The sequence below is a fragment of the Sinohyriopsis cumingii genome, chromosome 7 (assembly GCF_028554795.1).
Source record: "Sinohyriopsis cumingii isolate HCF-2022 chromosome 7, ASM2855479v2, whole genome shotgun sequence".
Lineage (NCBI taxonomy): Eukaryota > Metazoa > Mollusca > Bivalvia > Unionida > Unionidae > Sinohyriopsis > Sinohyriopsis cumingii.
Genome location: NC_142967.1, coordinates 75,009,326 through 75,034,207, shown reverse-complemented (window position 1 = coordinate 75,034,207; position 24,882 = coordinate 75,009,326). Strand labels below are relative to the sequence as shown.

The window sequence follows — 24,882 nt, the reverse complement described above, 5'->3', positions numbered from 1 at the left end:
TATAAGCCCGTTCATGTATAAGCCGACCCCAAGCTGAACAGGTTTAAACACTAAAAAGTGTTTGACCTGCGGATAAGTGGACCCACAAATCCAAGACATATCAAGATGCACGAGGTAAGTTCTAAATGCATTTATTTAGGCAAACTTATATTTAAAAAAATTGCATGTATACTTATCTCAAGGTTGGCATGCATTATTATTAAAAAGAAATGGCATAAAATTGTTTGAAAAATAATTTAATTTTCTGTTTTTTTTTCATAGTTTCTGCCTAATTTAGAGTTGTGTATAATTTGATTGAATGATGACAAGAATGTAGCAGTCGCATGTTGCTGTAACACTAACACTTTCTTTTGACTTGATTATTGTTTGTTTATGAATTATTGCATTGGACATTTTATATCAGTGCTCTGGTAATTAGATTTTTACTTTGCTTTGAAATTGTAAATAACCAATTCATTAAAATGTAATCCCAGTATGACAACATAATGAACAACAATACGGTTTGATTCAGTGCTTGCAATTAGGCTACTGAACATTTTTATATAATGGCGCCACCACATGTACATTGTAGGTTTGATTACGCACTGAATTAAGTACATCCCTTGGAGTCAAATCATGGGCACCATTGCGCCAAACTTTAATGATATCTCCAAAATACATTAATGAAGTTTCAGAAATAATGCTTCAAAAGTTATGCTAATACCTTAAAAGTTGAGTTGTAGTTTGCTTTTTGATGTAAGCGACCTTATACCATACCTGTCAACTATCACGCTGGGAAGAGAAAAAAACTCCAGATTTTTGGTATCACTCCATACCTACCTTCTGATTTCATAATATCTTCTGATTTTTGCAGAGCTGATTATTACATTATGTCTTCAATTTTTATTTCTTCTAAAAAAAGAAAAGTCATGCATGTTCTGTTGTATTACCTGTGAATTATTGTCATGACAAAATAATTACTTTACTAGAAAGAATTAATGCTTTAAGTTTAAACATTATTCACATAAATCATTTGTTTTTACCTCTACAACAATACAAAAATAATTTTTAAAAAATCACAACAATAAAATCATCCACAGTTAATCTCGATCCCAAGAATGATCACTACGAATATTGTAACTCCATATGCTATAGTACCATTCCCACAAAAGAAATTTACATGATTGAACACCTGGCATTTTTATACCATATATACCAATGTTAATTACCATCGTTAAATTAAAAGAAGGAATGAAAATAATACCATGCAGCAAATGTGTCCTCAAAAAACTAATTCGGAATACATGTACATGTTTTATGGTAAACAATACTAAATGCTTTACAAGTTGACAGTAAGGGAATATGGTCAGATATACAATGAGGGGAAAATAGTTGCCACATGTATGGTACCATGTGGTTGCCTATTTAAGTACCTTAAGTTAACAAAATTGGTAATCCTTTATTTGCTAATCAAGTGCTGGTGCTTGCATAACACACAATAGTGTAGAACGTGGTTTCTTTGAATTATGACGGAGGGCCAGTCATTTTCACAAAACAGTTGCATCGATAAGGATTAACACTTAATTAGTCGTGCTGGCTTTCTTGCTTGTTTATTTAAGACTAATCTTTAGCTGTTGTGCAGTTTGGCCACAGCTGACCAGAATACAGTAAGAAAATAGGGCACGTCCTTTTTGCAAATTTCACGCATATTGGACCAGGAAGATCAATCAATATTTAGTGAAAACAAGGCTTTAAAAATGCCACAAAAAACCTCCCAATTTTAGGTTCCAATTTCTTTTTTTTTTATTCAGTCTCCCAATTTGGGTTTTGAAAAGTTCACAGGTATGCCTTACACCCAGTTTTACAAAACTAAAGTAATCATGCTAATGTGTGTATTATTGAATAAAAAGACAAGTACACATCAATGTACTGGTATAGTTGCCGGTCAAAATTCCTTCATAACACAAGCCAGTTTCGGGGTTTTAATGATTAACTGGCCTATACTGCTGTCACAAAATGAAAGACAAATGTTCCAACTACCAACACAGGAGACGCCTAAACATCAGGCTTTCCATTATGTGGAAAGTTATGATGTTCAGCCAAAACACAAAACAAAAATTGATTGATGTTGATCTTAGTTGATCTACATGAGAATTTTAGCTTTTATTATTACCACTCTTCATGAACATGTAAATTATACTGGTTATGTGCCTTGTACAATTCAATGTGTGTACCTTTTTAAAAATATTACCTCAATTTGTAGGATTGCTTATAGCACTGAAAATGAGTAACTCATGAGCATGTGATTCAACATAAATGAAACAGCTATTAAGGACTAGCTGAAATGTTATCTGGAAGAATGCAATTTGGTCGAATCAATGAATATAGCAAAATCTGCATCTAATATATTTGGGAATAAATAAGGATTTAAGTGACCCTATGCACACTTTGCACTGTGTAAGTACTGTACATTATAGTTTAGTCTGGTCTTCCAGGTAAACTCAACCGGCCCATGAATTATGAATTCTGTATTTACCTTTATTTAATTTCGTAAATCAGAAAATATGCACAAAAATAATCATGCAGAATAATAACAAAATCAATCATAGTACTTTAACAGTTTAATAATTGTCAGGTTGCCAAAAGTTATTTTTTGTTACATGCTTATGTTTTAGGACATGGAAAAAAATATTTTTTTTCATGTCCCAAGATTTACAGCCATTACACTAGTCAACAAAAAGACCTAAAAACTGTCAAGTTTAGACATTGGCCCACGGGTAGACATCTCCCCCCCACCCCCTTATTCCAGGCCTTAATTATTTCCTAAATGGTTCAGCTTATATGCGAGTATGTACAGTAATCCCCCTAAATGAACATGACCATAATTTGTAGAAAAGCTTCATTATGTGCTGCCGAGTGTGTTCTGTTGTCAGTCAAAATTGGAACACACTTCACAAAGCCATGTAATCTGTAGCACCTAAACATAAATAAGATACATTTTACATTGTAGAACTAGGTTATACCATAGTTCTACAGTGTAGGATGCCTCCCTTGATATTTGTGTTTTTAGGTTGCCATCTTGCTGCCTAAATACATGTAGTGTATTCTAAGGTCACCTAACTTTGGAAAGAAAGTCATATTTTCAGGAATATCTCGTACACTTGGCAGTCCATATAGATGCTTTAGTATGTCCTAACTCTAATGTTTTTTTCTAATAAATTCAAATTTTGACAGAAACCAAAACAAATGTGTTTTTTATTTCCGATGATCATTACTGTTCACTTGGCTGGAATGCAATGGAAGCCAGGAAGGTTGAAACCAGATTAAGTTGAAGCATGTTTCTTGAATGCAACAATAAAAAATATACTAATGTTGAATGTTTAGATAGCTTCATTTCATTCAAGATTCTTATAATGCTTTTAACTGATCTTGGCCTTCTCACTTCCACTGCATTCCAGCCAAATGTTTGAGATTTATTTCTGGCCTACCTGACTATTGTCGACTATTGTCATTTTCTTCAATACATTTACTAAAAATTGAGTTCAAGGCCTAGCCTTGTTTATGAGTGTTCTAAAAAAAGAACTTGCTGACAATATTATAGAAATTTTTCGGTTGGGGGATATTTTATTGTGTCATATGTCAGGTGATATTCTGTATATTAATGATTAAGTAAACAAGTATTTATTAATGTTTTAATATTAGTCTGTGGAATCACTTTTAATTCTATTTAATAGTTACAATTTGAGAGGAATTACTTATTGGAATTTAGAAGTGAGTGAGTTTGTTAACAAAAATATTACTTTGGGATTATTGATGACTCATTCAAAGACATTCTGTATTACATCACTGTGATACATCAGGGCTATTGGTACATCAGTACATTCAAGTCTGTTGGAATTCATCTGGAATATACTGTACTTTTGGACTTGTGATATAACATTTAGAACTATTTGGATATAATTCACAATACTGTAAGTTCCTTTTAAATTTTCACTTTGTTTTCTAGGGGGAAAAGTTTTCTTGTTAAAAGTTTGCATCTTTCTCTTACATAGTTTAAGACCATAGAGTTATAAAAGTTCAGTGACTTCTCTTCCACTGTCAGTTTTTTATTTGTTTCTTCAAGATGTTAATATTATGTCATTATTTCTTGTGGTCTTTTCACAATTTGAAAGTGATTTATTCAAATAAAGCAGCAAATACAAAAGATAAATGTAAGTATAAAATAAATAAATAAATCAATAGCACCCACTGTATGTTGTTGTATGCAAGATTTCACACTAACAGATACAAAATGAATATTATATTAAAAGTTGACAAATTCATTCCAATTTTGAAGTATATTCAAAGTCATATAAGTGAAGGAGCAAAATTGATATTGTTGAAAAGTTGGAGTATGTTTGGTATCTTAGAAACAATTTAAGATATCCAGGTTTTGATTTTTCTTAAAACAATAATGTAGAATATAATGTACAAGACCAAATGACAATATTCCAATACTTCTTTGAATGTAATGAGATAAAAATATTCATTGTACTAATTACTTTTGAAATACAAGTTAAAGAAAAGTTATATTCAGGTAATAGTCATCACAACAATTTGGTTTACACAGTTTTTATTGATATCTGGTTTACAGTCAAGACAATGATATGCTCATAAATTACATATACATGTGTGTATATATATATATATATTAGACGTATTAATGCAAAATCTTAAACACACCATTTTGCATTTTCATATAACATATTATTCTTTATATTTTCACCCGTTTTTCAAAACAATATCACTTGGTTCTGTAGAATAACTACTTTTTTGACTGGAAATAATCATTTTCCAAGATAGATAATTTTGTTTTGAGCGTAACATTCCCAGCTAAGCTAAGCACAGCAACGCTATCAGCGTTGGAGATAGCAGTTATGTCTCCCCTTCAGACGGGCCATAGTAACAGATTAGTATATACATAGACTTAAATGGGGTGGGGATTCTAGCAAAGGTATAATTGTTTCCTTGAAGGCATATAAGTTTTTGAGAGCATTTCCATCCTCTGATATCTTCAGAGTCATGCTTCATTTCCAAACGTCCCAGCCAGTCTATATAAAAGAAGCATTTAACTTGATATTGATATACTTAATATGTCTTTGTAGCAAGTGAAAGAAATTTAAGTCTTGTATTTTTTGGTTTGTGGCAGGAAGATACAGCACAGATGTAAAACTGCAACTGGTGTCCAAGAAAATCAAGACTGAAACTTGCAGATGTAATGCTTGTATTTAAATCTCGATGTGTTTAATATTCAAGAATTTCTTCTATTAATTTACATGTAATACTCCCTTTAACAACCAAAAATGATAAGCTGATGCAGTAAAGTAATAAAATCATCTATTGCTGATTTATCGGAACTGTATGCCACTTGCTAGATGGCACTACAGTTATTGCCATGTTTTTCTAATTTAGGGGTATGTCATCAATTTTGGAGGATGTTGTAAAAAAAAAAGCAAGTCTTTTCCCCTCTGAATAGCACAGAAAAAAAGCCATATGTATGCATCTCAGTGAATTGTATCCACAGGTAGTACCTTGGTTACATGATGGTAACTGCTAATGGGTAGAATTAGAGAATAAACTCCCATTTGGACAAATAGTCTTGATTTTTGTTAGTGTTTAAGACTTAACCAAAATACAACAAATTCCAAAAACATCATAATTATCAGCCTTTCCTGTCTTGAGTCTTCCTTACTAAAGTCCTCATGCTCAAGTATCCATTTCCCATTCCAATTTATTTCTGACATTAAAGTCTGCATTTTTCCCCCTCTGTACACAACTTTGGAAAAAATACATCAGTGTGTTTGCAAAATATTTCATGTCCACTTCTTTACAGTTTCTGTCAATGATCTTTGACCATGTGCCCCTGGTTGGTGCCCAAGCTAATTAAAATCAGACATTTATTTTGCCCAATGAAATTGACCATTTTATACTTGTTTGAAAATGAGCACACTCTGTTCAACAAGCTTGGGATGTGCTCAGTATAAATAGTGTCCTTTTATGTGTTCTTTGGGTGCTGTGAAAGAAACTGTCTTTGCACCAAAGATGCAATATAAGGGTCATAAGCACAAGGACACAGCCTAAAGATGCAATATAAGGGTCATAGGCACAAGGACACAGCCTAAAGATGCAATATAAGGGTCATAGGCACAAGGGCACAGCCTAAAGATGCAATATAAGGGTCATAGGCACAAGGACACAGCCTAAAGATGCAATATAAGGGTCATAGGCACAAGGACACAGCCTAAAGATGCAATATAAGGGTCATAAGCACAAGGACACAGCCTAAAGATGTAATATAAGGGTCATAGGCACAAGGACACAGCCTAAAGATGTAATATAAGGGTCATAGGCACAAGGGCACAGCCTAAAGATGTAATATAAGGGTCATAGGCACAAGGACACAGCCTAAAGATGCAATATTAGGGTCATAGGCACAAGGACACAGCCTAAAGATGCAATATTAGGGTCATAGGCACAAGGACACAGCCTAAAGATGTAATATAAGGGTCATAGTCACAAGGACACAGCCTAAAGATGCAATATTAGGGTCATAGGCACAAGGACACAGCCTAAAGATGTAATATAAGGGTCATAGGCACAAGGACACAGTCTAAAGATTAATATAAGGGTCATCGGCACAAGGACAGCCTAAAGATGCAATATTAGGGTCATAGGCACAAGGACACAGCCTAAAGATGTAATATAAGGGTCATAGGCACAAGGACACAGCCTAAAGACGCAATATTAGGGTCATAGACACAAGGGCACAGCCTAAAGATGCAGTATTAGGGTCATAGGCACAAGGACACAGCCTAAAGATGTAATATAAGGGTCATAGGCACAAGGACACAGCCTAAAGATGCAATATTAGGGTCATAGGCACAAGGACACAGCCTAAAGATGTAATATAAGGGTCATAGGCACAAGGACACAGTCTAAAGATTAATATAAGGGTCATCGGCACAAGGACAGCCTAAAGATACAATATTAGGGTCATAGCCACAAGGACACAGCCTAAAGATGCAATGTTAGGGTCATAGGCACAAGGACACAGTCTAAAGATGTAATATAAGGTTCATAGGCACAAGGACACAGTTTAAAGATACAATATTAGGGTCATAGGCACAAGGACACAGCCTAAAGATGTAATATAAGGGTCATAGGCACAAGGACACAGTTTAAAGATACAGTATTAGGGTCATAGGCACAAGGACACAGTTTAAAGATACAATATTAGGGTCATAGGCACAAGGACACAGCCTAAAGATGTAATATAAGGGTCATAGGCACAAGGACACAGCCTAAAGATGTAATATAAGGTTCATAGGCACAAGGACACAGTTTAAAGATACAATATTAGGGTCATAGGCACAAGGACACAGCCTAAAGATGTAATATAAGGGTCATAGGCACAAGGACACAGCCTAAAGATGTAATATAAGGGTCATAGGCACAAGGACACAGTCTAAAGATGTAATATAATGGTCATAGGCACAAGGACACAGTTTAAAGATACAGTATTAGGGTCATAGGCACAAGGACACAGTCTAAAGATGTAATATAAGGGTCATAGGCACAAGGACACAGCCTAAAGATGTAATATAAGGGTCATCAGCACAAGGACAGCCAAAAGATACAATATTAGGGTCATAGGCACAAGGACACAGCCTAAAGATGCAATGTTAGGGTCATAGGCACAAGGACACAGCCTAAAGATGCAATATGAGGGTCATAGGCACAAGGACACAGTTTAAAGATACAATATTAGGGTCATAGGCACAAGGACACAGCCTAAAGATGTAATATAAGGGTCATAGGCACAAGGACACAGCCTAAAGATGTAATATGAGGGTCATAGGCACAAGGACACAGTCTAAAGATGTAATATAAGGGTCATAGGCACAAGGACACAGTTTAAAGATACAATATTAGGGTCATAGGCACAAGGACACAGCCTAAAGATGTAATATAAGGTTCATAGGCACAAGGACACAGTTTAAAGATACAATATTAGGGTCATAGGCACAAGGACACAGCCTAAAGATGTAATATAAGGGTCATAGGCACAAGGACACAGCCTAAAGATGTAATATAAGGGTCATAGGCACAAGGACACAGTCTAAAGATGTAATATAATGGTCATAGGCACAAGGACACAGTTTAAAGATACAGTATTAGGGTCATAGGCACAAGGACACAGTCTAAAGATGTAATATAAGGGTCATAGGCACAAGGACACAGCCTAAAGATGTAATATAAGGGTCATCAGCACAAGGACAGCCAAAAGATACAATATTAGGGTCATAGGCACAAGGACACAGCCTAAAGATGCAATGTTAGGGTCATAGGCACAAGGACACAGCCTAAAGATGCAATATGAGGGTCATAGGCACAAGGACACAGTTTAAAGATACAATATTAGGGTCATAGGCACAAGGACACAGCCTAAAGATGTAATATAAGGGTCATAGGCACAAGGACACAGCCTAAAGATGTAATATGAGGGTCATAGGCACAAGGACACAGTCTAAAGATGTAATATAAGGGTCATAGGCACAAGGACACAGTTTAAAGATACAGTATTAGGGTCATAGGCACAAGGACACAGCCTAAAGATGTAATATAAGGGTCATCGGCACAAGGACAGCCAAAAGATACAATATTAGGGTCATAGGCACAAGGACACAGCCTAAAGATGCAATGTTAGGGTCATAGGCACAAGGACACAGCCTAAAGATGCAATATGAGGGTCATAGGCACAAGGACACAGCCTAAAGATGCAATATTAAGGTCATAGGCACAAGGATACAGCCTAAAGATGTAATATAAGGGTCATAGGCACAAGGACACAGCCTAAAGATGCAATGTTAGGGTCATAGGCACAAGGGCACAGCCTAAAGATGCAATATGAGGGTCATAGGCACAAGGACACAGTTTAAAGATACAATATTAGGGTCATAGGCACAAGGACACAGCCTAAAGATGCAATTATAGGGTCATAGTCACAAGGACACAGCCTAAAGATGCAGTGTTAGAGTCATAGGCACAAGGACACAGCCTAAAGATGTAATATTAGGGTCATAGGCACAAGGACACAGCTTAAAGATGCACTATAAGGGTTATAGGTACAAGGGCACAGCCTAAAGATGCACTATAAGGGTCATAGGCACAAGGACACAGCCTAAAGATGCACTATAAGGGTCATAGGTACAAGGACACAGATTAAAGATGCAATGTTAGGGTCATAGGCACAAGGACACAGCCTAAATGTGCAATATTAGGGTCATAGGCACAAGGACACAGCCTAAATATGCATTAATAGGGTCATAGGCACAAGGACACAGCCTAAAGATGTAATAAAAGGTTCATAGGCACAAGGACACAGCCTAAAGATGCAATGTTAGGGTCATAGGCACAAGGGCACAGCCTAAAGATGCAATATAAGGGTCATAGGCACAAGGTCACAGCCTAAATATGCAATATTAGTGTCATAGGCACAAGGACACAGCCTAAAGGGTCATAGGTACAAGGACACAGCCTAAAATCATTCAGTCATGTCTGAGCCATTTGACTTATCACAGAATATTTTGTTGGTAAATTTTTGATTATCATAGCCATTTTTGGTGACATTGTGACCGCTTTGATGGCCTAAGTGGTTAGAGCATCCACCTCCAATGTTGAGGGTTGAGGGTTCGAATCCCTACTGAGTCATAGCAAAGACTTATGTGTCAAAGACTTACATAAAAATGGTATAATTGGATTTTTGTTGAAAATGCAATAGTTAATTGGCTGACTCCAGAAACTGAAGTTGATGTCATATTTCTACCAAAACCCTAAGTTTGCAGACAGTTGTATTGGGATTTCTTTGTCCCTAAATTTTATACATTAGGAAAGGTAAATATGTTTTGCCATTTGAAAAACTATAACATAGATGATTGTAAAATCAAAAAATGTCATATGCATGTTCACAGTTTTGCTAAATGTAGATCTGCACACAAATTTTTCAAATTTTCTTTTTTTGCACAATAGATGTAAAAGGCCTTGTTTAGATTCTTGGCATTAAAAATATTTAAGTATTATGGAAAAAAATGAATTCTATATATTCTTTATATAGAGCTTTAATATTATAGACTGTGGGATATGGAGAAGTTTGCTAAGACTTGTTTTATTTTGTTGTTTTATAATTCCAGGAAGTGCAGGTAGATTTTGAGGCCAGAGTACCAGAAGATAGCGATTTCCATGGGATTAAAAACCTCTTGAAGCAGGTAATTTATAACATTACAACTCCACTTACTGCATGTAATATAGAACATTACAACTCCACTGCACTTTAGAATTGTTCATCTTGTCCCTTTGCACTGTGGAATTTTACATCTTGTCCCTGCATATATATATATATATATCGTCGGATTAAAGGATCGTGGTTTATCGATGTGTAAGTTTTACCTAATCATTCACAAATTAAAGGACTTTACGTTATCTTTGTGAGTGATTAGATAGCAATTTATACATCAATAAATACCCAACCATGATCATATAACTCTTATCATTCCAATTCGCTTTCTTTCTGTCATCATATCAGTAGGTTTCATTAAAAAAGCATTCACTTTTAGGTTGAAGGACATTTTCTTTCATTAGCCTCTTCTCTGCATCAAAATACATAGCCTCATCTTTGTTAGCCAAGAGGGTTGATTGTTATGTAGCAATATATGGTAGAGTGGGTAATGGCATCTAAGGACCTTGTCATGATTATTTTTTAATTTTAAAAATTTGATGATGTTTAAAACAGGTTATTCCTATTTTTAACATTACTCTTGCACATGGCACATATTGTTATAGCGTTTTTTCTTCGTGCTTTCTGCGCATTTCAATCTTTCAAAAGCAGACTCAACCTTTTAGTGATATCCCCAGCTGGTGATATGACCCTGTCCTTTAACAGCTGCCAGAACATGTTATCGAAGTGAAATGCAATACACTCTGAAGATTGGCTTGTAAAGCCTGCCATATGCTGTCTTCAGCAAAAGGAGAGAATATTGGAGTACAGGACAGTCTGTGCAATTACATTGTATTAACTTCTAATGGGTAATTTTTATCTGGGGATTTGTACATTTTGGTCAGAAATCACAGAGGTGGGGGTGGGGGCTTGTTGTCTTTATAATGGTGTAATGCATTGATATAGATAAAACTTCACATAAAATGACCTGGAAACAAGGAAACAAAAGTAGTCATCAGAATTTATAGATGTTTAAAAAAGTCCAGCTTAGAATCAAATAACCATTTACATCCATACAAATTCATAAAAATTAGAATATTATATATATATATATATATATATATATATATATATATATATATATATATAGACACACACACACACACACATGTGTCTTCAACTTTAGGCTGAACACTTTGAGAGTTTTTTGAATCGCCATTCATCCATCACGATGAAGCCATCGGTCGTCTCCCCCAGTTGCCCATTAGCAAAGTACTGGATGATCCCCCAACCTTGCTTGCGACACAGAAGGTGATACATCTGCTCTCGGGGTCCAAAGTGGCCGAGTGGTCTAAAGCGCTCTCCATTATGGATCACTGCCATCTCACCTCTGTCTGCGTGGGTTCGAGTCTCGGATTCAGCCAATGTGGGTATGTGAGAAAGCTTGCCAGTGGCTTCTCGTGGGTCAGTGGTTCTTTCCAGAGTTTTCCCGGGTTCTTCCTCCACCATTAATACTGGCCACCATGTATAGCCTATTGTGTGCTGAAAAATGGCATCAAACCCTACAACAACAACAACAACAACTGCTCTCCAGTGGCAAAGCTCCTGGTTCAGACTCCATCCCAGCTGAAGTTTACAAGGAAGGGGCACAGCTCTGATAGAAAGGCTCCACCAGCTGCTTTTACTGATGTGGCAGCAAGAGACGATCCCCCAGGAATTCAGAGATGCTTCCATCATCCACCTGCATAAGCTCAAAGGAACTGCCAGGACTGCAACAACCACACGGGTATATCCTTGGTTTTAATCGCTGGAAAGATACTCACCAGAATCCTACTGAACTGCCTCACTATGCACCTTGACCAGGACTCCTGCCAGAAAGCCAGTGTGGATGCAGAAAAGAACGTGGGACCATTGACATGGTATTTGCTGCGAGGCAGCTACAAAAGAAGTGCCAAGAGCAAAATGCTGACCTCTTCTCCATCTGCATCGACTTGCCAAAGGCCTTTGATGCTGTCAGCAGAGAAGGCATGTGGAAGGTAATGGCCAAGTATGGATGCCCGAGAAAATTTATATCCATCGTGCAGCATTTCCATGACGGCATGCAGTTGCAGGTCCAGGATAATGGAGAGACATCTGAGCCATTCCCAGTAATGAATGGTGTCAAGTAGGGTTGTGTTCTGGCACCGACACTGTTCAGTCTATTGTTCTCCACCATGTTGACTAATGCTTTCAGAGACAGAGATGTTGGAGTCAGCATCAGGTACCATACAGATGGAGAACCGTTCAGCACCAGGAGGCTTCGGGCGAAAACCAATGTTATGACAGACACCATCAGGGAATTCTTATTTGCTGATGAATAGTCCCTCAATGCTGGCTCAGAAGCCGACCTGCAACATAGCGTTGACAAGTTCTCCAGCTCTTGCACAAGTTTTCTGTCTGACCATCAGTACCAGGAAGACTGAAGTCCTGCATCAGCCGGCCCCTGAAATGTGTGAACCACTGCATTGCCAGAGCCAGTTCAACTTTCATCAGATATGTGCCAACATCTGAAATAGAAGAGGCATCAGCATCCAGACCAAACGAAAGCTCTCCACACTGCTTTACGCATGCAAAACATGGACAGTGTACCAATGCCATGCCAGGAAGCTGAACCACTTTCACACCACAGCTCTCAGGAAAATCCTCAACATCAAGTGGCAGGACAAGGTTCCAGACACTGAGGTACTTGCTCAAGCAGATCTACCCAGAATTTACACCATCCTGATGCAGTCCTAGCTATGCTGGGTGGGGCATGTTTTACGCTTGCCAGACCACCAGCTGCCTAAGAGACTCTTATATGGCGAGCTACAGAAAGGACAGTGATCCCACAGAGGTTAGCAGAAATGCTTCAAAAGGCAATCTGAAAGCTGCATTGAAAGCATTTAACATAAACCCTTATTCCTGAGAGCAAACAGCAAGTGATCGAGTCAGTTGGTGTCCCTCCATGAACAAAGACTCCAAGTTGTGTGAATCTGCAGAGCTGAAGAGGCAAGCCAGAAAACTGTGTGCCATTAACCCTCCTGGGGATGTCTCATTCATCCCTTGTCTCATATGCAGATGAACAGTCTGTGCAAGGATTGGCCTCACCAGCCACTGCGCACGCTCAGAACAGAACCTGTCCCTCCAGCTGGGTGACTAGAGTGGTCCTCATCAACAGACGAACAAACACGCACACACACACACACACACACACACACACACACACATATATATATATATATATAAAAGGCTACAATGTGGAATTTTTCATCTGGTCCCTACCTGTATATATATTGACCAGAATAGGGCTTCACTAGGCATGATCGGCTTTAGTCATTATCCTTGTATTTTCTTTCATGTTTCCATGCTTTCTCAGACATTTTTATTTTCAAACTAATTAACTTTTAATGTATTGCAAAATGGTGCATCTTGCATCTTCATTTTGTCAAGAAATTTCATCCTTTACATAATTTATACAGCCTCAAAAATAATGTGTTACATAAAAACAGTATAAGCTCTTTTATTTCAATTTCCAAATACTGTAAATGAATCACAATCTGAAAATTTTGAATGCCATTGTTGATTGGTGTTTTAACATTTAATAATGCCAAGGATAGTAAAACAATATATGTTTTGAAGAAAAGCTCTCCTTTTTAATTGAAAACTGATTGTGTAAGCATGGTACAGTCAGATCCATTTTTCTATGTTAATCAAGTCCACAATCAAGTGCATTCTATATTTGTTATCTGCTTTTAACTTTTGGCAAATAAACCCTGCATTTGACTATGAAAACATTGTTGTAGGACCTTGTTCTTTACTGTTATGTGTCAGAACCAGAAGCCACCTGACCATAGTAATAATATAAGTCAGTGCTTTTCAAACTTTCGTCTTGTGACCCATTTGAAAAGAATCATTAATTCTTGCAACCCAGCAATTCTATCCTTTGACAAGATTTTCTGAAAATCATGATATTGCAATGTATTTGAATTTGCAAGGTGACCCAGTGCCTTGCATTCAGCATCCCAGTACTGGGTACTTTGAAAACTACAACATATTTTTGTGATGAAAATAAGTTTGACCATGGTACTAATATATGTGATAGGTTACTAAAACAGCTGACCATTGTAATAATATAAGAGATAAAAGAAATAGAGCCCCATACAATGGTAATAATGTAAATGAACAGATTACAATAATATAACTGTTATGATAACTAAATCCTCTGACCATGTTAATAATTTAAGTGGTAAAAGAGCTTAAGCCCCAAACTATTATAAAAATTGATAGCATAACTACAGCAAATACCATTGTAATAATACAGATGATAAGAGCACTAAAACCCCTGGCCATTTTAATAATATAAAATGATAAGGGAACGAAAGCCCATGACCATTTTAATACTCCAAGTGATAATGGAACACTAATGTTAAGAATTAAGATGCTAAAGACCCTAAACATTGTGATAATATAAGTAATAAGATAATAAAGCCCCTGACCATGGTACATGTAATAATGTAAGTGATAAAGGAACTAAAACCTCTAACCCACTGTGATAATATAAGTGATAACAGAACTAAAGCCTATGACTATGGTAATAATAATATAGGTAATATTATTTAGATATAATAGAATTGATAAGAGAACTAAAACACTGACTGTATTAATATAAGTGATAAGAGAATTAAAAAGCCCTTGACCATAGTAATTGTGTAAGTGATAAGAGAACTTAATCCTTGGACCATGGTAATCATGAAAGTGATGAGAGAACTTAAACCTTGGACCATGGTAATCATGGAAGTGATGAGAGAACTTAAGCCTTGGACCATGGTAATCATGGAAGTGATAAAAGAACTTAAGCCTTGGACCATGGTAATCATGGAAGTGATGAGAGAACTTAAGCCTTGGACCATGGTAATCATGGAAGTGATAAGAGAACTTAAGCCTTGGACCATGGTAATCATGTAGGTGGTAAGAGAACTTAAGCCTCAGACCATGTTCTGTTACAGATCATAATAACAACACATAGCAACACAACAGCTTTCTGATAGTGCAAACTTTTGGAATGTTTCTAATCTGTGTCTCTGCCCTTGTTTTTATTGCAGGTATTTCTGAAGTCCCATGTGAATACATCTGAATTAACAGAAGTGATTATCTCTCAGAATTACATTGGAAGTGTTGTAAAGGTAATTGATCACCTACATGAACAAAGACACTGTTGAGTTCTTCACATTATCAGATTCTTGAAACTGGGGAAGGACAAAAATGCAGGAGGGTTTTCCTTTACAAACCTACAGCATGATGTGTACTCACTGTTACTAAGAATATATTTTATTTCTAATAATAGGCAGGTTTCTTTATTTAGCTCTACTGGCCTTTTAGCTTTGAAAAGTGATTCTAGGTATGTAATGGGACATAATTCAAATTTTAATCCTAAGTGGAAATGATTAGAATCAGTGTTTCTCTGTCTTGATATGGTTTGACAGCTTCTGTGCATTACTTGAAACAAAATCATTTCAGTAGATTTTGTTCTGACAAAATAATTGTTCAAATATTTCCTATCATAATGTTTAATGGAGTTTTAATCAGTTCTCTGTAGAGAAATGAAAAGAATAAAGAACTTTAACTTTTAAAATTCAGAAAACATGTTTTAGAGGAATATTCATATTGCATGTTCTTACAAAAATAAACATGATTATCAGTATGTCTCAGTGTATGTTCATCTCCTTGATTCTGTTTAATGTACTGTGTTATCCCAACTGTTCAATCAACCAGTGTTCTAATGTTATCCCAACTGTTCAATCAACCAGTGTTCAAATGTTATCCCAACTGTTCAATCAACCAGTGTTCTAATGTTATCCCAGCTGTTCAATCAACCAGTGTTCTAATGTTATCCCAACTGTGCAGTCAATCAGTGTTCTAAGCAGTTTGATTCCTTTAAAATGCACAGGATTTTGCTTCCCATATGGGAGTGCCTTAGGGAGACCAGAATTGCAGGAAAATAAAATTCAGACCTTTTCTTTGTTTGATTTAGAATCTACATAATAGTTTGGACATTGTCATATGAGAGGTATTAACTGTCAGTTTTGGACAAAAATGTTTAGGAATGGTTCTGTGCATGTACCACAGTATTGGTGCATAAGTTATGTCATTCAGCTTTGATACCATTCAAGGACCAAGACTTCAAATATTTTGGTTGGAATGAAGGTGTGTAAGTAGATAAATCTTTAGGGTCTTATTAGTGCCTAGCTTAATGGCCCATGTAGTAGTCACATCATCCATTCATCTGACTGTCCATTTGTCTGGCTTGCGGCCCATCAATATGTGGTTTTCACAAAATAACTTTATTGGGAATAGTTATACCATAACGAAGTTTTGTATGCAGCTTTATATTCATGATATCTGAGAAGTGTTTGATTTTTCAGTCTTCTTACTTATCTTTATTTATAGGAGTTGTGGCCACTGATTGCCTGTCATCATCATTTTAATTTCAGCAGCTTAAAGTTATCAAGGATTATTGGATTTCAACCAATTATAGCTTGTGGCTTTATATTGATAATATCATGAATGAGTTCAATATTCAGCATTCCATGACGTTTGCAAGACTTTCAACCCAAATAACCATTCCCTTAGTTTCACCAAGGATTGTTGGATTTGAACAATATTTGGCATGGATCTTGATGTCAGTGAGACAGTGACTGAGTCTGGTTATTTTTGAATTTCATTTGCAGGAGTTATGGAACATTATTTCCCATCTTCCTGGTGTTGGTTCCCAAGTATAAATTTACAGGGAATGTGTGATTCAAGGCAAGTTTAGCATGCACCCTGATATTGATTAGACCTTAAACCTTGAATTAATTTTAATTCCAGCCTTTGGTGATATCATTTTAGTGGTTTTATGATTGTTCTTCCTCGCGAATTTACGATGGTAATTCTTGGATTTCAACCAAATTTAGCATCCAGCTTTATATTGATGAGACATTGGTTGAGAGTGATTTTACAACCCACTGTATCATTCATGAGAGTTATTGCCCCCCATATTTCCTCACTTTTGTTTCCAAAGCACAACTTTAATGGATTTCAACCAAATTTAATATATGCAGAACTTGAAAAAGTTGGATTCCAGCATTTCAGGCAATCATTTAGAGTAGTTATGGTCCCTGATTTCACTTTCCCATAACTTTACCAAGAATTGCTGCTTTTCAACCGAAGTTTGTATTTATATTGCAGAGATCTTGAATGAATTTGATTTTTCCAGCATTCCACACAATTATTTAGAGGAGCTAATGTCCCTGATTTCATTCCCTCTTAAACCTCAGCTTTTGCAGCATTATTTTACCAAGTATTGAATTTCATCCATGAGACCTTTGATGAGTTTCATTTCCAGCTTTCTGCATTGTGATTAGAAGAGTTAAGGCCCCTGGTTTTCCATAGTCTCACAGAAGAGAGAGAGAGCTATCTTGCTTGTTCTTACTACTCAAGAGAAGGAAGGGACTGTATTTTCTGATGTAGCTGTGTTATCCTGGATCTGTTGGGCTATCCACTCCGCTTACACAGAACTATTCAAAGATCAGATAATTTCATATACGTATCAGATCATGAGGTTAGAACCGTTACCAGCAGTCTAGCATTTGATTGCAGCTGTTCCCAGCTGATATGATCCAAGCCATGGGATGTAGGTGAGAGAGGACATTCTCCAGAGATTTATCATCCCATGTGGGCCTATTTCAGCAGTGCTACAGGCTACCTTCCCATGTCACTTGGCAGCATTGTAATGAGTAGCTTTCTAAAGGATTCGTGGGAGGGAACATGTTTTTTTTTTAAGTTGCATATTTTTTGTATCAGTATTCTAACCATAGTCTGTCTCATATCAGATTTGTATCTGTTGCAGATACATTAGGAAACTCAAGTCATGGCAGACTCCAGAGTGAGGGGATGTAACACTCTATACTAAACTTATCATGATTAAGGATCATATTTAAAGAAGAAACAAATATTTGAATAAATAATATTTTTATTCACTAATACTTACCCGATCATAATGTGGGCACAGCCTTCCAAGCCCTCGCTGCAGTTAACCTCTCTGGAATAGGAAAAACATCACTCCAGTATTTGGTGCCGGTCTCGTGTTCTTGTGTAAAAGAAGACAAAAGATGTGTTGAACATACATTGCTCCAAAACAACCATTTTTTGTCTTCAGTTCTTCCATTTTATGATTTAAAACACATTGTGACTGGTTGTTGATATAGATGTCTATCTTTTTGCTGGATTTATCAGAAAAATTACAAGGCTTAGGAAAGATAACTTAATCGCTCTATAAAGTATGTTCCTTAAAGTTGTTTGAAAGAAATTGAAAAAAATCTTAGGTTTTTTTCAGTGTTACAAATAGATTCTGGTAATTAGTTCATATATTCGGGGGCCCGAGTGGCTGAGTGGTCTAAAGCGCTCTCCGTTATGGATCACTGCCATCTCACCTCTGTCTGCGTGGGTTCGAGTCTCGGATTGGGCTAATTTGGGTATGAGAGAAAGCTTGCCAGTAGCTTCTCATGGGTCAGCGGTTCTTCCCGGGGTTTTCCAGGGTTCTTCCTCCATCATTAATACTGGCTGCCATGCAAAGCCTATCATGTGCTGAAAAATGGCGTTAAACCCCACAACAGCAACAACAACAGTTCATATCTTGTGGAAAGTATACCATACTGTAATGTTAGTGACTGAATCTTTTAATTTTATTTTGGTGGCATCAGTGAAATAACAGCATTTTGTCACTATAAGACCCTTTATTATAGCACTTTCATTTTTGTGGCAGGTGTGGTTAGGGTTCCCACTTCAGTTTGTTGTAGGGGAATTATATGCATCATATATTTCATGTATTTCATAACAAGGTGATTTCATTATCATGCAGTGTAATAGATGTTTCCCATGTACAATATTTTAAAGAGGTAGTACTATATCTGAGTGTGCTTATGTGTGTGTGTGTGTGTGTATATATATATATATATATATATATATATATATATATATATATATATATATATATATATATATATTTATTTATATATGGGTTTTACATTGAATAATTTCAGCAAACTATTATGCCAGAGGATGAGGAAGTAGATGATGAGGAAGATGATGACACAGTGATGGCTGTCACAACTGTGATAAATATAACAGAAAGACAGGTATGATTTTAATATCCTGATCATGGGGGTTTTTTTTATAGGGTTTAACATCACATTAAAGACATTACTGGCTATGTCATGCAGAGAAAACAGAATCTATGTGCCTTCCCAAGGATATACTAAGGCAGTGAGCCCAGGCTGGCCTGTGCAGATATTAAACCCACAGCCCATTAATAATGCTCTTCCAATTGAGCTAACTCACTCCTATTTTCTAAATATTTTTATTACAAAACTCGGGTACAAGTTTAAAACACCAGATTCAGATATGATACTTTGAAACTATTAGGTCAATTAAATTTAGCAGTCAAGGAGAGGAACAAGTACAAAATGAGTACTACACCTACAGTTCATCCCACAGTGACCCTGTACTGTTTTTATGGTTAGGTCAGTTTCTTGGGCACTGTTGCTTGTGCGGTCATGAAACTACAAATGTTACAAAGACTTACAAAAATGGTACTAACAGCTGCTTCGCTTGGTGCTTAGCATTAAGAGGTTAGTCTTAGGACTGGTTGACCTGGTGTCAGGATAATGTGACTGGGTGGGACATCATGCTACATGTCTGCGGCATGATGCCCCAGAGCTAGACATCACTATAAACTGTCACACTGCAGACATCGTAGTGATATGGCTGAAAAATTGTTAAAGCTATGTTAAAAATCCAAATCACATACACACACATGTTCATACATACTGAGGAATACTTCACCACTATGCCAAATGTACACTGTAGGTCACTGTGACTTACCATTTATTATATTTAGGTCTGTTTCTTTGACACTGCTGCTGTACAGTCATGATAATAGTGCATTTATCCTGAGGAGCACTTGACAACATGCCAAAAGTTGGTTATTGCAAGTAGATCATTGTGACCTACTTTTCAATCTTGGTTTGCCTTCATCATTTTGATTGCCTTGAGTATTGACGAATACAAAACCCACATGGTTGAACAATGATCTGCAGGTCAGCATGGCTGTCTTTAGTAAGCTTTATACTTGTTGCATGTATATCTGATTCTTTTTTTAGAAAAGTGATTATTTTCTTGTAATTTGTTTGCATTCAGAATTGCATACCTGTGCAAATTTCAGTCATAGGATTGCTTGTGTAAGAAGAATAGACAGACATGATATAAAATTTTCATGTTTCATAAGTTTAAACGTTCGCTAGAACAGTTGTTAAAAAATGGAGAACTCCAGTTCCACATTTGTGGCTGCAGATATTTTCTCCTGGTCTGGCAAATTTATCACATCCAAACAGTGTATTATTTATGTGTTCTTTTTGTGTACATGTCCCATTTCTGTTGGAATTACTTGCTGTTGATGTTTACTGTGACCCTTCTTTTGTCATTCAGAGTTTCAAACATATTCATATAACCAACACCACAGTGAATTTGATTAAATAATATTACACAAAATCTTGGACACCAGGAAAGTGACTTACTGAAGATCTCTATGTATTGAACTTCTTTTCCTGGTCTATTTACAGCTGTATTCCATTAATTCAAATATCATTATTCGTGTGAATGTTACCATGATTTGAAATGCAAGACAAGTAGTCAGTGATTGGTCATCAGGTTTCATCTGGAACTGTAAATTCCTCCAATCGAACTCTATCATTGCCAATAGCTGGATAGTCAAAGAATATGCAGAAAAAGAAAAGGACTGGGACAGACATGAAAAATAGAACCAAAAAACAAACAATGATACAGTTCAATGAAGGGCATGCAACAAAGGCAGAAGAAGCAGTAGGTAAGAAGGACATGAAGACCCTTTATAAAATCACAAGACACTTAAGGTAACAAACCAGGACAGAAGATCTCAGTATGAAAGGAGCACTTTCAAAGCATATTAAACAGATCAGAGCCAGTGAACACAGCAGATATTTAAGAAGCAGCAGATGATCTTTGTATTGTTAATCAGTTAATCTATGTTGAGGTCTCCAGCATGTATTTGGCATTCATGATACAGCCTTAATATGGTTCAAGTCCTACTTGGTCAACAGGACACAAATTGTATCTGCAAATGGAATACACTCCAGCCCAGTTGATCTGTGTTGTGGTGTTCCACAGGAGTCTGTTCTTGGACCTGTTCTCTTGATCTTGTACACTCAGTCACTCTCAAGTGTCATAGATCATCATCCAGTGTCTCACCAATTGTACACTGATGACATCCAAATTATACAAATCTAGCCACCCAACTGGAGTTTATGCTACCATCCAAGGTGTAGAGAGGTGCATTTCTGATGTGAAATCACGGATGACATGTAACAAGCTGCAGATGAATGATAAAACTGAGGCCATTCTGATCACAGCACAGATAATTTCTCATTTACATCCTTTACCTCAAACAATAAATATCAGCAACACCAACATTAAATTCACACAGTCAGTACGAAACCTAGGTGTTACTCTGGACAGTACTCACATTGCACCAACATGTCATGAACATATGCAAGGCTGCATATCTTAAGCTGAGACACATCAGCTCCATTTGCAAATATCTTTCAGTTGATGCCACTAAAACACTTGTGTGTTTATCAGTACTTTAAAGACTGGACTGTTGTAACTCAATTCTGTCCGGTTCATCTCAATATCTACTCCAGAAACTTCAAAAAGTTCAAACACAGCTGCTCGGATCATACTTAGAGTACCATGATCAGAGCACACCTCCCTGCTGCTCTGTACCCTACACTGGCTATCCATTCGATCCAGAATCAAACACAAAATTTGTTCTCTGTGCTACGTTTCACTGACGGACTCCAGTCCAACATACCTATCTGACCTTACCTATGCGTACATACCAGCAAGATATGCTCCTCTTCTGGTAATCATATACTCATTATTCCCACTATGAAAATGAAGTCATATGGACAACGTTCTTTTGCATACCAGGGCCCAGCAATGTGGAATGAATTGCCCACTAAACTTAAACACAAAGAAACAGTGACCCCATTCAAGAGTGCTCTTAAAACTCACTTATTTTGAGTGCAGGAACAAACATAAAGACCTAATAATGTTTCTTAACTTAAATATTTTCAGCATGTTTTTTATGTTTTATAATTTCATTGTGCTTGTTTTTTGTAATCATATCATTATATGTTTTTTATGTTATAGGTGTTGTCTAATATTGTAATGCGCTTAGAGCTTCTAAAGATTATGCGCCATACAAAGTCCTCATTATTTTTATTATTATTGTTATCTTAACATCAGCGTAGCCGATGATCTAAACATTAGTCTGACTGCATCACTGAAACCGAAGTTAAAGAAGCCATAATTCTTTAAAAATGGAAACACACCTGGTGTCCATGTAATCTTCTCAGAGATGCTGATAGTTGAGGTAGAAGAAGCATCAGAGATCCTCTGCAGGCTTTTCCAGCAGACAGAATACACCTCAGGAATGGAAAACTGGCAACATTGTCAAGTTCTTTATGAAAGATGATCCTCAGAACATTAATAACTGGTGAAGAATTACACTGCTGTCCTTAACTGGCAAGGTATTCAGCAGAGTCCTCCTCAAAACAATTTCACCTGCAGTGGACAAAGTTATCTGCAAGGAACAAACTGGTTTCAGGGAAGAGAAAAGATGCACTCACCACATTGTCAGCAGTTTCAGATCGATTCCGCAACAGTCTATCAGATGGAAATGCATGATGCATGATTTACATCAACTTCAAAGACTTTAAAAAGACTTTTGACAGCTTTCACTGCATATCCCTCTGGAAATGCATGATCTACATCAACTTCAAAGACTTTAAAAAGACTTTTGACAGCTTTCACTGCATATCCCTCAGGAAATGCATGATTTACATCAACTTCAAAGACTTTAATAAGACTTTTGACAGCTTTCACTGCATATCCCTCTGGAAATGCATGATTTACATCAACTTCAAAGACTTTAATAAGACTTTTGACAGCTTTCACTGCATATCCCTCTGGAAATGCATGATTTACATCAACTTCAAAGACTTCAATAAGACTTTTGACAGCTTTCACTGCATATCCCTCTGGAAATGCATGATTTACATCAACTTCAAAGACTTTAATAAGACTTTTGACAGCTTTCAATGCATATCCCTCTGGAAATGCATGATTTACATCAACTTCAAAGACTTCAATAAGACTTTTGACAGCTTTCGCTGCATATCCTTCTGGAAATCTTGCTATCATACAGAATCCTCTAGAAAATGGTATATGTTGTAAAATTACTTTACAGAAACATTGAGTGCAAGGTTATCAACAACACCTAACAATTTCAGCATCACTAAAGGGGTCAATCAAGACTGCATCCTGTCCTTTTTATTGTTGCCATACTGGGTTATGAAAATACTATAGCAGACAACAGAAGAGGAATCTGATGGACCCACACCTGATGTTTAGCAGATATGGACCATGCTGTTGAAATCAGCCTGCCCTCAAGTCATCAGAAAGAAATGCAATAAGGGACAGTCAGACTGACTGAGACAGCCCAGAAGCTTGGATTGGACATGAACATTGGCAAGACAAAGTTAATAAAATTGAAAACATATAATAACTGTTACCATCAACAACAGTCCCATAGATGAAGTGGATAAGTTCATCTACCTGGGAAGAAACCTGGCAACAGACGGATGCTCTGTGAGAAATCAGCAGAGTCAGACTGTCCTTTTCCATGCTGAGGAACATCTTAAAACCAAAGCAAGTGTGAACACAGCAAAAACTAAGGATCGTCAACACCAGTGTCCTTAGTGTGGTGTTACATGTCTCAGAGTGCAAGACGCTCACAACAAGAATAGATAACAAATGTGAGACTATCCAAAGCAAGTGTCTACGGAGAATCCTTCAAATTTTGTGGCCAAGAAAGATGTCCAACAGAGATCTGCTTCAGAGGACAAATGCAAAACCTGTTGTCCAAACAGTGAAAAGGAGTAGATGGAGATGGCTCATGGGCATATGTGTTGAATGCCACCAGATGCACTGCCTAGAATAGCCTACACTGGACACCAGACATTGAGCATAAAAGGGTCAGGCCAGGGAGACATGGCAAAAGACAGTTGAGAAGGAGATGAAGGCATGCTACCTGATATGTGAAACCAATTTGACATTCCAAAATGATATACTGGGAAATCACTGTATAAATACTTTTTTCTGTCTTTTAATTTACTGTAGCATCATTTATTTTCATTGGGCTCAATTTTCTTGGTTTTGTAAAATAAGGCATTTTTGTGGGTACTTAAATTCGTGGTTTTGCCTCTCAAAGTTTGCATATTAGTAGGTATTTAATTTCATGGTTTAACCTCTACAAATACCCAAAATAAAGAATACAAAAGAATAAAACTATGCTGACGCAAACAGCGGTCACTTTAATGTTCAAATCAATACTACCACCTATAGATGCAGAAATCAAAGACCTGGTAAGTTAAATACTTACATAGTGTTCTTGACCAAGTGAATAACATCAGTCGAAGCCAACACAGCCAACAACA

General features: G+C 36.7%; 1 protein-coding gene across 1 annotated transcript in view; it reads left to right on the top strand.

Moving 5' to 3' along the window:
* LOC149795528 (protein BCCIP homolog) overlaps positions 1-24,882 on the top strand; it is a 35,444-nt gene that overhangs the window by 1,188 nt on the left and 9,374 nt on the right. The window contains exons 2-4 of the mRNA XM_089965335.1: positions 10,209-10,283; positions 15,352-15,432; positions 19,330-19,425. Of these exons, the coding sequence (XP_089821461.1) occupies positions 10,209-10,283; positions 15,352-15,432; positions 19,330-19,425 (252 nt within the window). The remainder of the gene's footprint in view (positions 1-10,208; positions 10,284-15,351; positions 15,433-19,329; positions 19,426-24,882) is intronic.